This window comes from Typopeltis vanoorti, chromosome 15 (genome assembly GCF_054136105.1).
Source record: "Typopeltis vanoorti isolate ZY-2024b chromosome 15, IOZ_Tvanoo_1.0, whole genome shotgun sequence".
Lineage (NCBI taxonomy): Eukaryota > Metazoa > Arthropoda > Arachnida > Uropygi > Thelyphonidae > Typopeltis > Typopeltis vanoorti.
Window position 1 is genome coordinate 75170059 of NC_143563.1, and position 18111 is coordinate 75188169.

The 18111-nt window shown below is 33.4% G+C and overlaps 1 protein-coding gene across 1 annotated transcript in view; it reads left to right on the forward strand.

Moving 5' to 3' along the window:
- LOC150098900 (zinc finger protein 830) overlaps window positions 1-18111 on the forward strand; it is a 164224-nt gene that overhangs the window by 106675 nt on the left and 39438 nt on the right. The window contains exons 6-7 of the mRNA XM_090404879.1: window positions 1111-1289; window positions 7324-7401. Of these exons, the coding sequence (XP_090261005.1) occupies window positions 1111-1289; window positions 7324-7401 (257 nt within the window). The remainder of the gene's footprint in view (window positions 1-1110; window positions 1290-7323; window positions 7402-18111) is intronic.

Below are 18111 nucleotides of genomic sequence, written 5' to 3' on the forward strand. Positions count from 1 at the left end.
CAATTCACTTTAATTCACAATTTAGTTCTAAATAATAATGATATCATGGTGAATTGTGATGTCAGCAATTTATTTAAAAATATCTTTCAATCTGATGTAATGCTTTATCTTTACAGAAAAATGGTTTTCTCCTTGATATCATTGATCTTTTCAATTTTGCTGTCCATCCATCTGGCTACCTCTCTTGGAAGAATATCATTAATTTGGGGGTGGGGGGGGTACAGCCATGGGCTCTCTAACTACCGCAACTATGGTCAGTCTGGTCTAGCTGACAATGCTTTGGATACCTTTCATAGAATCAAATAAAAAAACTACTGTGCTTATCTGCAACAAATACAAACGCAAAAGACTTTTCTTAGAATCAGCAATAGATTTAGTAAATTAGCCTAATCTTAATAAATATGGTTGGGTTGTATTAAACTTCCCATGATTTGGAAAACTTTAATTCTTAGGTCTCCTGGCCATCACACATAGAGGGTGTCCCTCATCGGACTTTAAGCTTTTAGTGTATTTTTTTTTCTCTCTTACTGTTTTGAGTGTTTTTGTATGTGCTTTTACAATTTTCAGATTGTATGCCTGATGATGTCTCTGTGACAGAGACAAAATAAAGGATCCAGTGAATTAGTATTTTATTGCTCCTTTTTGCTATATTCAGTCTATTAAACCAAGTAATGAGTTTAAACTAGCACTTGAGCCTAAATACTAGATTGCTAGTTATTTTCAGCCATTATTTTATACCTAGATCCATAACTGTCTATAAAATATGAGTTTCCCTATTGGACTATAAAATATATGACTGAATTCATAATAATCGCCATTTTAATAAACTTGAAAAATTTTTTTTGTAGGTGAATGTTGCGTTTTATTTATATGGACATGATGACTTAAAACTCCAACGAGAAATCAGAAGAATTTCCATTCTTTGTTTGAATGTCTATATAAATTTATCACCTCACATAAGCATTACATTAAATGAAATTTAACTTGTGTTGAATATGTCCAGAAATTTTTAAAATCTGTTTTGCATAATTATCTTACATAAAATACTGAATACATACATCTTTATTTTAGTTCATTTCTTTATATATGGTTGTTTCTATTCTTTGAAAGATTTTTTTGATTCACCATTTGCTGCCAATAAAAAAGAAAACTTCCAGTCTTCTTCAAATGAGAAAGAAAATAAACAGGATAAGAATTCAAACACAGAAAAGGATGGTGTAGAACCTAAAAGCAACACTGCAGAAAGCTTGCCAGAAGGCTTCTTTGATGATCCAAAGATGGATGCAAAGGTAATACAGCTCTTTTATTTTCAGTACATTAAAATTATGGAGGGGAACATGATAGAGACCAAATGATTAAAGGAATTTTATTGAATAAATATAGTAGGAGATTTTCATGGTTTGGTAGGAGATGATCCCCTCAATTTTTTTGCTCTTACATGATAGCAGAGGAAAGAACTGAAGGATCATCCCCTCAGCCACAGTGAGAACTGATATAATTACATGATTTAGAATTTTATTTGATTGAGCAATTCATACTGATGAAATAATGTTTGTTTGTTTTTTTTTGTAAATTAATGTCACAAACTTGTAAAATAAATAAAAAATCTGCTAATGCCTTTCATTCCCCAAATTCACAAATTAGATTTCTTTACAACTAGGCTACTTGTATATAGAGGCTAATGACTTCTCATTAATTACCTTAGTACACCATAATGCAAAGCACACATCCTTTCAGGTGTGTATAATACTATACATTATGAGAGGGCCACTACTCAGACTGGTTTTGACCCTTATTGATGTCATATCAGTGGGAGCCAGACCCAGAAGAGATGCCATGAAGTAATGCAGAAATCAAAAATATCCCATATACAAATGAAATGTGTAATACCTTATTATTAAAATACTCTGTATTAGAAGTTGTAGAAAGTTTTTTTTCACTTGGCTATAAATTAAATTTAAAATGTCAATAAATTATATTCTTGTTTATGAACCTCAATAATGGTCAAAACCAGTCTTGGTAGCAGCCCTTTCCATAATGCATAGTATTATACACACCCAAAAGGATGTGTGCTTTGCTTTATTGGATACTAAGGCAAGCTGTTCATTGTGTCAGCTCATTAGCTTCTATTATACAAGTAGTCTAGTCATGAAGAAACTTCACTTGCAAACTTTGTTTGCTTACACTTGGATAAAGGATCAGACAAGAATATAATTTTTTGGTCTTTATAATTTAATTTATAAGCAAATGAAAAAACTTTCTATGACATAGCGATTGATTTTATGGTACTTCCAAAATTAAATGAGCAATACAGAAAAGGAGTATCTTTGGTGTGTGTGTGGGGGGGGGGAGCAGAGATGAAGAAAACCACAGTTATATAAACTGCTGTAATGTCCACTCTCTTTCATCGACATTCTGTTTTATGCTTTCTCTATAGGCTTTATGAGTGGTTTCACTGAAAGAGCATCCATCATTGCTCCACTTTCATCACTGGAGGTTGGGAGGAGTTAAGTACAGTGGTATTTCGCTAATCTGAACTAATAAAAACCGTGCTCATTCGGATTAGCGAATTTCCCCACAAAAGACAACAATAACTACTATTTAATACAAAAATAATCAGATTCTAATGGTACATCAATTTAATTCTGTAAATGAATGAAGTAACTGATAGAAAAAAGCTATTGTAGTATAATGTAAAACTTAAAAAATAATACAGTACACAAGTTTATTTTAGTAAAAAGATTAGTTTGTATATACTTGTATTGTTGAGGATTCTGATTTAATAAAATTGTATAGTTCAGTATGTAACTTAATTTGCTTAAAAAATCACTTTCTTATACACAACACAAAAAAAGTTTTTTATTTCTTCGTAAAAAAAATTCACTGATTTTCTTTTGCTTCTTGGAAGCTAAACTTTTTTCAAATGCTTCTTCTCTGAGCTGCATTAGCAATAAAATTTTGTGGAATGGCGTATCATTCTACTTAGCACATTCTATACACGTATTAAAACTTTCAACTGCCTCTTCATGTTTTACTTCTTTTTTTCTTCGAGTTCTTTATCGTCTTCTAATTCATTCTGTAGCATCATATTTATAATTTCAGCATCTGATTTGATTTCAAATTCACTTTCGGTTCTACCTGTAATCCATTCCTTAATATCTGTTTGTGAAATTTACGTTTGTGTACAGTATAAAAAAGCAAACGTGAACACACAATGAATCAAATTAGGCCCACACTATGACCGTACATGTTGTAATAGATATGGTATGAAGGTCAGCAATAAAAAGACAAAGACAATGAAAATAGGCAGAATCATTGAAAATGTCAACTGTGTTGTGAATGGAGAACCTGTGGAACAAGTAAAACATTTCAGCTACTTATGTACGATTTTTACTGAAGATGGTAAATTAAATATAGAAATAGACAACAGAATCAGCAAAGCTGGTATGGTGGGAAGTCAATTGAATAAATTCATGTGGAATAAGAGAGAAATTATTCGGAACACTAAATTAGCTGTATACAAGGCAGTGTTCAAACCAGTTTTAACTTATGGATCTGAGAGCTGGGTCAGAAGTAAAACACTTGACCAAAAACTAGAGACTGCAGATATGAGAGTCCTGAGAAAGATTAGAGGCTTGAACAGATGGCATCAATGGCAATATCATATTAAAAACTAAGATATTAGGAAAGAATTTGACATTGTCAGCATTCAGGAAAGCGTTAGCAGAGCTAATCTTATGTGGTATGGTCACTTAAACAGAATGGGAGAGGAAAGATTAGCAAAACAAGTGTTCTCTGCTAGGTTGGCAGGAAAACGACCCAGAGGAAGACCAAGATATAGGTGGATTGATACGGTACAAAGTGCCTTAGACGATAGAAATATAAGATCTGATAATGTTGGAGTCTTGACAAGCAACAGACTGATTTGGAGGAAAATTGTAGATAGGAAGTTAGTAATGATGTAAATTTTTCATGTAGTACTGTCATATCCTGTACACCCCTTGAGGGTACATGGCAGGAATTTGATGATGATGATATAACCGTACAATCGACAGTATGAAAAAAATACTGTACTGTAATAATAATAAAATAAATAATAATAGTTAAAATGATAATTATTAAATAAAAATAATAGTACACAAAATAATAATACGTAATAAATTAAACTTTTTTTCCTTTCAAACCGCAGTTCGGATTACTGGGGGGTTCGGACTAAAGAGGTTTGGATTAGCGAGATGCCACTGTACATTATAAAATCACTAGGTGGCTGCTGGCAAACAATCTATTTGTGGTCTCCATTTGTTCCTTGTCTCTTTCATTCCACCCTCTGCAACAGTTTTATGTAGTGTACCTTGTAGGCATTCACTGTTGAAAAACTTCAGTGTTTTTATTTTTTTAAAACTCTTAATCCCTTGTCTGCATATACACACAGAGATTTTGTTATAGAATTTGCTTCTCACATTTGGGGGATTCGAGGTGATCGCATTCTCTTTTCTCATCCATAAATTTCATTTGCCATATTCACAGTGGTTATCTAAATTCAAATTATAATGTTTATAATAATGATGGTGCAAACTTTCACCAGATATATTTTAACATTTACAGAGAGAAACATTTATTTTTAAATACTTATGGCATCTTTCCTTGGGAGGGATCAGAGAATGCATGTCGGGGGCATTGCAATTGTATTAGTTAAATTAGTAGAATTATCAGAAATTATTATATTGCAAGTAATAGTAAATGCTTAGCATATATTTTGATTTTTCAAGATTTTGGATTGCCACTTGATAAGTTGATAATTAAGTTGCAGTGAATGGACTTGGATATTACACATGGATTGGGATTGGTACTTGGCTGTCTGATAGAAGTCTGAGAATTGTGTGTCAGGGACAGTGTCAGGAAGAAGAAGAATGGCTGTTAAATATTTATAATAGTTATGTTGTTAATGAGCTTCAGATACATGTTAATTTGCTTGCACAGATACAAAGCTAAAAGGTTTGCTGTTTTAAGGATACTTGTGACATAAGACTGAATGATAAATGCACGTAAACACAAGAAAGATATTTAATTAACCAGATATTTTGGTCTGGAAATAGCAGACCATCTTCAGTGGTATTACAAGAACAGTTTTAAAAAATACAAGCTAGAATACTAACAATAGATCGTTAAAAATAGAACACGCCACGTGATGTTATATCACTAAGTATTAAGTATAAAACGGAACATTTTGAAGTAGAGACATGATTGAAAAAAAAAAAAAAAGAGTAATCTTGATTAGACTTTCCCAGATTTTTGATATAGATATACAGTCATTACGATTCAGGTTGGGACGATGGAGTAAGGCCTCCACGCTTTCCTTGAACAAACGTTCAAACCTATAACGGGATCTATGTAAGAGGCGAGTCTTGGACCATACCACAGCATTTTTTGGTCCAGGACTGGCCACCAGATGCATAATACCTTTGTGAGGGAGGGATTTAAGTAACTTGTTAGAGAGATCCCATCTAATTTCCTGATGATTTTGTGATTCTCGGCTGGCAAAATGTGTCTGGTGCTGCTTTGAAGGTTGGCATTTCTAATTTCTCTGTATACACGGCTGTGCATCTGTCCTGTGAAATTTAGTTCTGCATGATTGTAATTTGTGCTACATTGTCTTTCTAGGTCATCTCCAAAGACTTCGGCATTTTTCTTTGCTAATTGGTGGGAGGGGGACTGTGGCTGGTGTAGAGTGCTTACATTGTTTTTCATAGGGATTTATTTTTTTGTAGATTTGCGACAATTTGAAAAAACTCACAGATGAACCATGTAGCTGAGGAATATCGAAAAAAATTAAGTATGTCATGGGTGCATAAAATATATATAGATACTGGTCTATTTTATCATTTATTACCATAAAATATAGAGAAATCTATTATAAAAAGTTAAAATTTATCAAACCTTACACACACTAACACTTACAGATGGTACATAGCACCATTCGCAGTCAAGAGAAATGTAAATACAGTATTAAATCATGACTGCATAAATTTAACTGCTATTAATTAATTAGTTAAATTTATTTAATTAATTAGCATAAAGTAAAAAAATTATAACAATTCATTCATTAGTGTATGGGCTAGGCTATCACAAAGCAATCAAATCGATTACACTAGGCTATTAGGACATTACACCATAAAACAATCATATTACTGCTTCTTTGTTATCAGTTATCAGTGAATCATTATACCTCTAAATAAATATGAATTTCTTTTCACATTATCTTTTCATTTTTGATGTCTTGTGTTAGTAATATGTAAAACATCTACAGTGTTTTGTATCAAATGAGACAATATTGATATAGGTACTGAGAGACAGACGATTCATCTTGTAAACAGACGAAGTAAACTTATGGTATCGATAAATACAGTACAGTAAATGTATTTTCTCTTCCTTATGATTTTGTTAATAACATTTTCTTTTCTGTAGCTTATTTTATTGTAAGCATATAGTATATAATATATATAACATATGTATGTTTTATATGTTTTATATGTATTATATGGCAAAATATTGTTGATTGACTGTTTATGTTATCGGTAAGGCTTCCAGTAGGCTACTCATGGTTAAGTTTTCGGGGAGTCAAAAATTATACACAGATTTTCGAACAGCACCAGGGGTTGGTGGCCCTAACCCCTGAATTGTTCAAGGGTCAACTATATATATATATATATATATATATATATAAATGAAAGAAAACTTAGCCCACCCAAGGTTTATCAGATCACAGGATATGCCTGTATTAAGACTTTTTGCTACACATTTCAGCATGTAGTTATGAGATGAAAGTTCTCTTTATAATGTCCATTACAATATCTTCTTGGCAATTATTAGTAGAACAGATAGTGATAACTAAGTTGATGTTAATTATCAAAATTTTGCCTCATTTACTAAAGCATCTTCAAGATACAAAACACTGTAATCACCTTTATGCATACACTGAAACACATCAGCATACAGATACAACAGTATTATGCTTTGCTTGTGAAGGTAATCACAGTGTTATTTGTATCCTGATGATTACTCAGTGACCTAGACAGAATATTGATAATCAAAGTCAGATGCCTCTTTCTGTTTGTTGATGACATGTCTAACCAACACATTTAAATATTTGTCTAATTATGTTAAAAACTAATAATTTTTTTGATAAAAAGTAAAGAATGTTATCTTCACTTGTTACTGATTGTAAATATCAAGTATTTTATATCTTTGTATATATTTTATTCTATAATGTATTGCTTTGGAATTTTTTATTAATAAACAATTTTATTTTATTTTTTTAATTAGGCTAGGAATGTCGAATATAAAGATCCCCTGGAAGAAGAATGGTTAAAATTTCAGAAAACAATTGCTGAAGAAACAAATGTAAGCTACTTCTATTTAATTATAAAATTGTTTAACATTTATTAATATTGAAATTTTTAACACTCATCATTGTGTTAATGATAGCTCAATCCTGATGTCCTTCAGAAATATTTAAATTTCTTTATTTAGGTGAAAATTTAGAGAACATTAAAACTTTTTAAAGGATTTTCTTTGTGAAGTGCCAAATATTTAAAACTGACAACTTGGATCAGTCCTAAGTCAAACTGGCTAATCTGGTGATAATATGATATTACTGTGGAGTTTGCATCATATCTAAACAGTCTGTTTTTGAGTGGATTAGCTGTACTGCAATCATCTGCACATGTTTCAAGAAAGGGAAGGTTAAAAGATTAGCTTAACCATTCTCTCTCTCTCACACTTGCTAACTCTAGCAGCAGTTTTTTTGAGATCTTTCAGTGTTTTTTTTTTTTTTTCATAAAAAATAATTATAGCTATGTTATTAAATTCTCAATAGAACTTCTGTAAGTTAATCAGTTTCATCATTACAAGAATTGCAACACTTGAACATCCAGTGATGTGGCATAGGAGAGCAAAAATTCATAGGTTCACATTTGACTTACTTAACTACTTTTTTTTTTTGCTATCAAATACAGTTAGATATTAATTAAAACTTTTCAATGCAAGTATAATTTTAATATAATATTACTACTTTACTTTAGCAAAATAAAAACTGCTTTGAAATCCATTTGTAAAAATCTCACACAATCATTTTACTTATTATGTTTGTTTTTTACACCATTATATATATATATATATATATATATATATATATATATATATATATATATATATATATATATATATTAGGATAACCAAGTTATTTTATAAACTTGGTTATTTTAACTCCTAATCCCAAGTATGCAAACAATTAAGTTTGCGCCTGAAACAAAGTTCAAGTCTAAAGATGGTACAACACCATGGCAACTCATCTTTAGACTTGAACTTTGTTTCAGGCGCAAACTTAATTGTTTGCATACTTGGGATTAGAAGTTAAAATAACCAAGTTATCCTAATATACAATATCCCCAAGTTAAAAAATTTATTACACACACACACACACACACACACACATAAAGGTTTTTTTTGGAAGTTTATTTTCCACTTGGTTAGGCTATAATAAATTTAGTTTAATCCTTTATCCAAGTGTAAGCAAACAAAGTTTGTGCCTGAAGTATCTTCAGGACTGAGGCAACTCGTAGTAAAGGTGAACCAAGCTCTCATCACTCCTTGTCTCAGTATAACGCAAAACACATCTCCTTGCAGACATGCATAATGCTATGCATTAAGGGAAGGGCCACTACCCAGACCAGTTTCAACCTTTATTGAGGTCTCGTCAGTGGGAGCCAGACCCAGAAATGGTGATACTAAAGCAGAAGCAATTGAGAGGTCATATTTACCTATACGAGTTGCCAAATGGTGTACCACCTTATTATTAAATTACTCTGGATTTATAAAAAGATGTTAGAAGTTTATTATAACCTAACCAAGTGTAAAATAAACTTCCAACATCTTTCTCTAAATCCAGATTAATTTAATAATAAGGTGGTACACCGTTTGGCAACTTGTATAGGTAAATATTACCTCTCAATTGCTTCTGCTTTAGTATCACCACTTCTGGGTCTGGCTCCCACTGACGAGACCTCAATAAAGGTCGAAACCAGTCTGGGTTGTGCCCCTTCCCTTAATGCATAGCATTATGCATGTCCACAAGGAGATGTGCTTTGGGAGATACTGAGACAAAGGAGCGATGAGAGCTTGGTTCACCTTTACTATGAGTTGCCTCAGTCCTGAAGATACTTCAGGTGCAAACTTTGTTTGCTTACACTTGGGTAAAGGATTAAATTAATTTATTATATACAAAGGTTGTTTGAAAAGTTTGGTAAATTTCCAATAGATGGTGACACAATTCGTTCATTCATACCAGTGTTGGCACATATCATCTTTTTCATGACCCTTGGCAAAATTTTAGCCACGTGCGATGCATAGTTCTCGTTTGGCAGACATTTAAAATGACACTTTTGCATTTTTCATAAAAATGGAGAAAAACGAGTTTTGTGCAGTGATAAAACACTTTTATTTGAAGAAGTGGATGGCCATGTAGATCAGAGCTGAGTTAGATGCAGTTCATGGAGACTCTGCATTAATATTAAAGACTATTTATTTTTAGATAAATGAGTTTAAACGTTATAAGTCCATTGAAGATGAAGTGTGCTCCGGATGCCCGACTGAGGTCACTACGAAGGAAATGATTGACAAATGATTGGTATCCTTATGGAACACTGCCGAGTGAAAGTGTGTGTGATTGCTGAGATTGTAGGCATCTCAACTGAAAGGGTGTGTAATATTCTGCACAAAAAATTGCACATGAAAAAACCGTGTGCATGATGGGTGCACGATTGTTGACTGTCGATCAAAAACACATGCGAAAAGACATTTCAACACAGTGTTTGGCGATGTTTCACAATTCGCAGGATTTTTTGCGTCGATTCATGACTGCAGACGAAACTTGGATCCACCACTACATAGCTGAGTCCAAGCAGCAGTCAAAACAATGGGCAGTGCCTGGTGAAAGAGCATTGAAAAAAGCGAAGACATTTTCTCAGCTGGAAAGGTGATGGCCACTGTTTTTTTGGGATTTCCAAGGAATTATAATGATAGACTATTTGTAAAAGTAAGACAATAACAGGCGTCTATCATGCATCATTGTTGGATTGTTTAAAAGAAGAACGGGGAAAAAAATGGCCAATCTTGGCCATTTTTTTGAAAACAAAAATGTGCTCTTTCATCAAGACATTGCACCATTCGGAACTTGACCCTGTGTGACTTCTTGTTCCCAAACTTAAAAATTTGGCTTGGTGGGAAAAAAATTTTCTTAGAATATTAGAAAAATTTTCAAGGCTGTCAATGACTATTTTGCACAATTTGACAAATCCTACTTTTTAGATGGGATGAAAAAATTGAAAACTCACTGGACCAAATGTGTAGACCTCGATGGAGACTATGTCGAGAAACAAAGATGATTTTTTTCAAAAAAATGTGTTAAACTTATTTTTTTACCAAACTTTTCAAACAACCCTCTGTACTGAGTGAAAATTTCATAAATAACATTTAAGTTTCATTTACAGGATGGCCCATAAGTCATGGAAGGTTCTGTAGCCCATCTTTGTGAAGCTCATAGCTGCTTAAAAAAAAAAAAAAAGTTTCTCTCTAACTTGTAATTTTCCATCTATTGCTGGGGGGAAGGGGGAATTCAAAGCATAGCATGCTCTTTCCTAATTTATTTGCCATGACAATGGTGGAGGATGTCAGCAGATCTCCCTGGATATGCCTATGTCCAACTGTTGATAGTACGGACAGTCCTAAACATACAGTCTTGCCAAACAGTTGGCAAAAATCACTTGTACCCTACAGGTAACTCTTCATTTTATATATATATAATTTTGATTCACTTGAAAACTAATGAAAATAAACCATATCCTGAAAAGTTCAGACATGAAGATCAATTAACTATGATGTTGCTTCACTTTTTTACTAATGTATTTATTATCTGAGACCCTTGGTTTGATAATGGCTCACTTTCCCCCAAGATATATTTGAATTTTTCATATTTACAGTATGTGCGCTGGTTATTTCACATGGAAAAGGAAAAATACACAAACAACAACTGTATGGGACAGTAATAACCCCCCCCCCCACCACCACCACCACCCGTGCTTTCCTCCAGCCAATTTTTACATAGAATACTTATAGATTTATAGAACCAAGCATTTAACAGTTTCTCTGAAATCAGTGATTTGGTTATGCTGTGCTATATAGATTATGTGTTTGCTATTTGGCCACAATAGTGGCCAAATAGTGTCTAAAAAAAAAAAAAAATGTTGGCTGTTTAAATGCAATAAATGTGTCTGCATTTAAACAGCTAACATCCCAAAATATATAAATATATAACTGAGAGGAGACCTCCACATAGCCTTTAAAGGAATGCGGAGAACCGACCAGGGCTTCTGACCTAATGTCCAATCCTCACCTTCTCGTGGTGCACCCTGTTGGGTATCTACCTGGATACTGAACGAACGAGGATGGGCTGGCAATTTGGGATTTAGCCGACCAAATTGTAATTCGTATTGGCTTAAGCCAAATTAGAAAATGATGGTACAACATGACAAAATTTCATGCCAGCTGGGGCGTCGCTCGGTTAAACAAGGCCCCCGTTGTTTTCACCAGGAAACAAGGATAAACAGTGAAAAGTCAGCTACTGGAACAAATCTGAAAAAACACACCAACTCAACATCGCCAGAGTTAAAGATCGGTACTATCAATATAAGAAGCCTGAATGGTGAAGAAATGGAGCTAGCTGAGGAATTAGATAAGTACCAGATCGACATAATAGGGGTGACTGAAACAAAAAAGACAAAAACTGGTGAGATCTTTCTGAGCAATAAATACAAAATATTATATCCAGGCAATGACAATCAAGGAAAAGGAGGAGTAGCCATAATATTCAACACTAAATAGAGTCTAATCTTCTTGAATGGCAGGCAGTCTCAAGTAGAGTGATGTGGGCAAATATCAGAATGGGAAACTGGACAATGAGACTTATTTGTTCCTATGGTCCCACAGAAGGTTCTACTAAGGTAGAAGTGGAGGAATTTTTTGAGGCTCTACAGAAAGCTACTGACACAATGAAAAAATTTGAAAAAAAAAGGAAAAGTTGGTCCTTGTTCGGGATCTAAATAGCAGAGTAGGAAATGATTGTCAGACATACAAAAATACACTGGGAAAATTTGGAGAAAAGAGCAAAGCTAATAATAATGGCAAATATTTGTTGGATTTCTGCTCAGGACATGGACTGGTTATTATGTTGGAACAATATATTTATGTTGGAACACCATGTTCCAACATAAAAATGTGCACAAATTCACATGGAGAGAAGAGGCAAGAAATAAGAAAAGTCTCATTGACTATGTTATTGTTGATATGATGTTTTCTCCCTTGTGCAGGACACCAGCATGTACAGAGGATTTGAAATTGGAAGTGATCACTATTTAGTCTTGAGCAGGATAAAATTGAATTTCATATTGAAAAGAATAACACGTAAGAAAGTTTTAAAGCGAATTAAAGTTGAGCAGCTCTTAGATGTGAACTGTAGACTAAAATACACAAAGATTATTGAAGAAAAAATGAAAGAGTTTGAGAACAGGAACAAAACTTTAGGGATTCAGTGGCAAGCCTTGAAGAAAACCTTGATTGATTCAGCCAGAGAGGCATGTGGTGAGATTGTCTGTAAGGATAGAAAAATCAGAACTCCATGGTGGACACAGGAAGTTAAAGAGGCAGTGAAGGAAAAGAAGAAAGCATATCAAAAGTTCCTGTCAAATAAGTCACTTGTGCTCTTAAAGAATACAGAGACAAATGTAAGAAAGCTAAACAGTGTGTAAAACTAGCTAAACGAAAGTCATGGGAGGACTTTGGTAAGAACATAGAAAATAAATATCAAGAAGGTGGCAAAATATTTGGAGGTTGTTGAAGAAGGTGACATGAAAACGGGAGAAAAAGATATCCTTGAAGTATGGAATAATTACTTCGAGAAATTGCTAAATGAAACAAGCAGTGATAGCACAGTGGTAAAAAACACTCAACAGACATATAGTCAGGAATGCATATCCATACTTGAAGTAAAAAAAGCCATCAAAGGCTTAAAATGTGGAAAGGCAGCAGGAGTAGATTATTAGACCAGAAATGCTGAAGTATGGTGGTATAAAAGTCTTGCAGTGGCTACACTGCATATTTCAGAAGGCCTGCACAGAGGGACGAATTCCTGGTGATTGGAGTAGAGCTCTCATAGTACCCATATATAAAAAGGGAAATAAAACTGAATGTGAGAATTACAGAGGTATTTCCCTACTGAGTGTTCCTGGTAAGATATATGCAAGTATACTTGAGAAACAGTTGAGAAGAATTGTAGAAGAAAAGCTTGGTGAAGAACAAGCTGGATTCAGGCCAAATAGAGGCTGTCAGAATCAGATATTCACTTTACGACAAATAGTGGAGAAATCATGGGAATATAACAAAGATCTCTATTTGAGTTTTGTAGATCTGGAAAAGGCATATGATAAAGTGCCAAGAGAGAAGCTATTCAACATACTACAGTTATATTGTGTCAATGGAGCATTATATCAAGCAATGCTTAGTCTTTATTTGAGTTGTAAGTCAGCAGTTAGAATTGATGGAAGTAGAGGAAGATGGTTTAATGTTAAATCTGTTGTGAGACAAGGATCTACATTATCCCCACTGTTATTCATTATAATGAATCATAATGTGATCCATATAGATAATTATCTATATGGATCACATTATGAAGGAAAGTGGTATTGAATATGATATCAAAATTGGAGATGTTAATGTCAGCTCTTTGCTTTATGTGGACGAAGTTATACTTTTCAATAAATCCGCTTCGAGTCTGCAAGATTCCTTGACTAAATTGAATAACTGTTGTAATAGATATGGTATGAAGGTCAACACTAAAAAGACAAAGACAATAAAAATAGGCCGAATCGTTGAAAAGGTCAACTGCATTGTGAACGGAGAACCTGTGGAACAAGTAAAACATTTCACCTACTTAGGCATGATTTTTAGTGAAGATGGTAAATTAAATATGGAAGCAGACAAAGAATCAATAAAACTGGTATAATAGGAAGTCAATTGAATAAATTCATATGGAATAAGAGAGAAATTAGTCAGAACACTAAATTAGCTGTATACAAGACAGTGTTCAAACCAGTTTTAACTTATGGATCTGAGAGCTGGGTCAGAAGTAAAACACTTGACTAAAGACTAGAGGTGTGAACAGATGGCATCAATGGCAATATCATATTAAAAACGAGGATATTAGGAAAGAACACTTGACATTGTCATCATCCAGAAATGCGTTAGCAGAGCTAATCTCAGGTGGTATGGTCATTTAAACAGAATGGGCGAGGAAAGATTATCAAAACAAGTGTTCTCTGCCAGGTTAGCAGGAAAATGACCCAGAGGAAGACCAAGTTATAAGTGGATTGATACGGTACAGAGTGCCTTAGACGATCGAAATATAAGATCAGATAATATTGGAGTCTTGACAAGTAACAGACTGATGTGGAGGAAAGTTGTAGATAGGAAGTTAGTAATGATGTAAATTTTTCATGTAATACTATCATATCCTGTACACCCCTTGAGGGTACATGGCAGGAATTTGATGATGATGATGATGATGACATCCCAAAATCTGTTTCATAAAGAAAAAAAAAAATCAAATAAATATCTTTTATTTCTTTACACACTGATCACACACCTTGCTGACACTATTTTCACTTCTGTCTGAATTGCTCATTTCATTGATTTAAAAGGGGTTTGTGAAAATCTTGAACCTCTTCTTGATAAATTGTCTTGTGAATTACTGCTAGACTGAAATATATAAGTGACAGTTGACTTCGTAGACTTCTGTGGTAGAAAAATATGATATATATAATGCCAATATGCAAAAAATCATGTAAAAGAAATGTGTAGTAAAAATATATACAGCTAATTCTCTTTTTACGCAGCTTTTTTTCACACGATTTCGAAAAAACATGGTTTAGAAAACAAAAGCAATTCTATTTTTACACTGTATATTTTGATTTAACACGGTTCATATATGGCTTATTTTTAAAATTTCTGTTTGAATTCAATTCTTTAAAAAGGGTATTTCTATTATAATTATCATTTCCTATGAAATACATTGGTATATGTACTTAAACTTGAATTTTGGGGAAGAACCCCTTTGATGTTTTAAACATTAGGGATTACTCTATGTAGAACTTATATAGCAAAATCACAAAAAAGTATTGGCTGCTCTAAAGCAGCTAAGGATCGTGTGACTATTATTTTGCAGCAGTGCTTCAGGAGATCATATATTAAAACCATTACTCATTAATTGATCCCTAAGACCATGGGCAATGAAAGGTGTGGATTTTAACACGTTACCAGTGCATGCATTGGAAGGCAAATAAAAAAAAGATTGGGTTAAAAAGAAATTTTTAATCAATCGTTCCATGAATGTTTTGTTCCAGAAGTTAAATGCTATTTGATGGGAAAAAAATCTGAACTTGAAAGTTTTATTGATTATAGACGATGTGCCTGTTCGTCCTGTTTTAGAACACCCAAATGTGGAATTTTGTTTTCTGCTACCTGATACAACATCTTTAATTCAATGACTAGATGAAGGTGTGATCGCTACCTTCAAAACTTACTAGATATGGATAATTTACTGACAGTTATTGGTGTGATTAAGAAATTTTCCATTTTGGATTGCATCAAACTTGCTAAGTTTGCGTTATCAGAATTGAAACCATCAACTTTAAATGCATGCTGGAAAGCTACTTGGCCAGAATGTGTGAAGAGGAAAAACCCTGTACCTTTGTATACAACTAAATATCCCAATATCATCAGATTAGCACATGCAGTTGGTGGAGAAGGATTTGATGATTTTGTGTCTGAAGATATTGAAGAATTCATGGTAAATGAAGTGATGACGAAATAATAGAAGCTGCCCTTGAGAATCTTGATGAAAAAGAAAAAAGTGATGGTGATGATGATGAAGAGATTCTACTTACTGCAGGATTAATTAAAGAAGGGCTTCAAATGGCTAGTAAAATTACGAAGTCATTTTCTTACACATGATCCAAATGCTGAACAAGCTGAAGAGTTTAAACATGAACTGAAGTCATGTATGGTGCAATATGTAGAATTATATAGGGATCTAGTGTCAAAACAGCATTTTTTCAACAATTAATCACAGAGTTCGTGGTAAAAAAAAAATCAACCTTCATAATCATTGGAAATTAGTGCTAATTTAGTTCCTTTTACTAAAGAAAATGTTTCACTATTGCAGTATGAACAGGATGGTCAAAGTGTTTCAAATGATGGAAGTGATTTAATTCCAATCTCACACAAAATAATGCGGCTACTGTTAGAAAGCGACAGCGAATAAAATTTAACTAATAATCATGTGTGAGTGTATTTGGAAATTCATGAAATCCTTTTTGAAATTCTGTTTTTTTAGTGACACACTATTTTCTTTAAGAGATGTATGTATATATATATGTGTTTTGTTCGAAAATAACTTATTGTTCGTATCAGGTTTTCATATCTGGAACTATTCTTCTATTTCTTCATATGCACTCTATTCTTTTTTACACGGTTTTCATTTACATGATTTTTTTTTGGAACCAATCTACTGTGTAAATGGTGAATTGGGTGTATTTATTTAATGCTCAGCTAGTTTCATGAACAACTATGGCTCACTTTTTCAGGAGACAGTAGTGAATCAAACAAATAGTCCACATGTTTTGATACCAATGGGAACTTGCTTTACTTTAAGTCCTTTCTGTATTGGGCAAGTGCATTTTCACAGAATTTATATGGCATGTTAGCTGCAACTTTTTCAGTAGAATTTTATTTATAGAATTAAAATTTGTGAACCGTTTTAATAATATAGAAAATCTCAAATGCAATTTGGACTGATTTCATGGTGTGTGTGTGTGTGTGTGTGTGTGTGTGTGTGTGTGTGTGTGTGTGTGTGTGTGTGTGTGTGTGTGTGTGTAAGCACAAATACATCTTTATTTGCTTTACCTAAATTGTTAACTTTCTACACCCAACGATTGCATTAGGAACAGGTATAATCACTTATTTTATGCAACTGAAAATGTGAAAGAGGATGTTTGAACAATGGTATTTAGTTAGATGCTGTATTTTTTGTGCTACGATAAAACTGTTTTGCTTGTAGCATAGTGTCTGTGGTTCTGTGGATGTGTTTTTTTATTATGTAGGCTCATTTTTTTAATACCAGTTGTCTAATTTTTTTTAATGTTTTTTTTTTATTGAGCTTATACACGAGAGGTTGTTTGATCAACCTATAGTACATTAGTACCATGTATGGGTGGTGAGTTGGAAAGAAGATACTTGTTCACATTTGATTTAAAAGTCTGTACATTGTATTCCTTGGAAAATGCATCAGGGGGAAGACTGTTTCATAGTACAGCAGTTGCAGGGATGAAGGAAGAGGAGAAGAAACTTGTTCTGTGTGTTTCGAGGTGCACTGTGAAGGGATGTTGAGCAGCAGCTGCGCATGTTCCAACGAGCTTAGTACTAAGTGGGGGAATTATTGATGCTATTTCAGAAGAACATTTTCCATGAAAATATTTGTAGAATATACATAGTGCAGGGACCGATCGTCTGCGCAAAAATGGGGGAAGTGAGTTTGTTAATAGATGGGTCATTAATAAGTCTGATTGTGCTCTCCTCTTTATTGAGTCAAGCATTTTGAGGTAGCTTTTGGGAATCCACCCCATGTTGTTAAGCATAATACATACACTGTAAAAGTCTATACTGTATTTGGTGATATAAGAAAATGTCTGCATAAAGAACAAAATTATTTATGTATATACAGGGTGTTTCAAATTAAAGTAACCCTATTCAGCGCAATCTGGGGAGAGAATCAGACTTGAAACTTGACATGAAACTCAGACTTGGTGGATACCCTGACCAGATCATGGTGAAGAGATTCAGACAATAAAAAAATTAGTTATGAAATGACTGATAGGGGAAATATGGCACCGTGAGTGCGAGAAAATTACATTAATGCGAATGGATGGTATGTGATTGTGATATGAT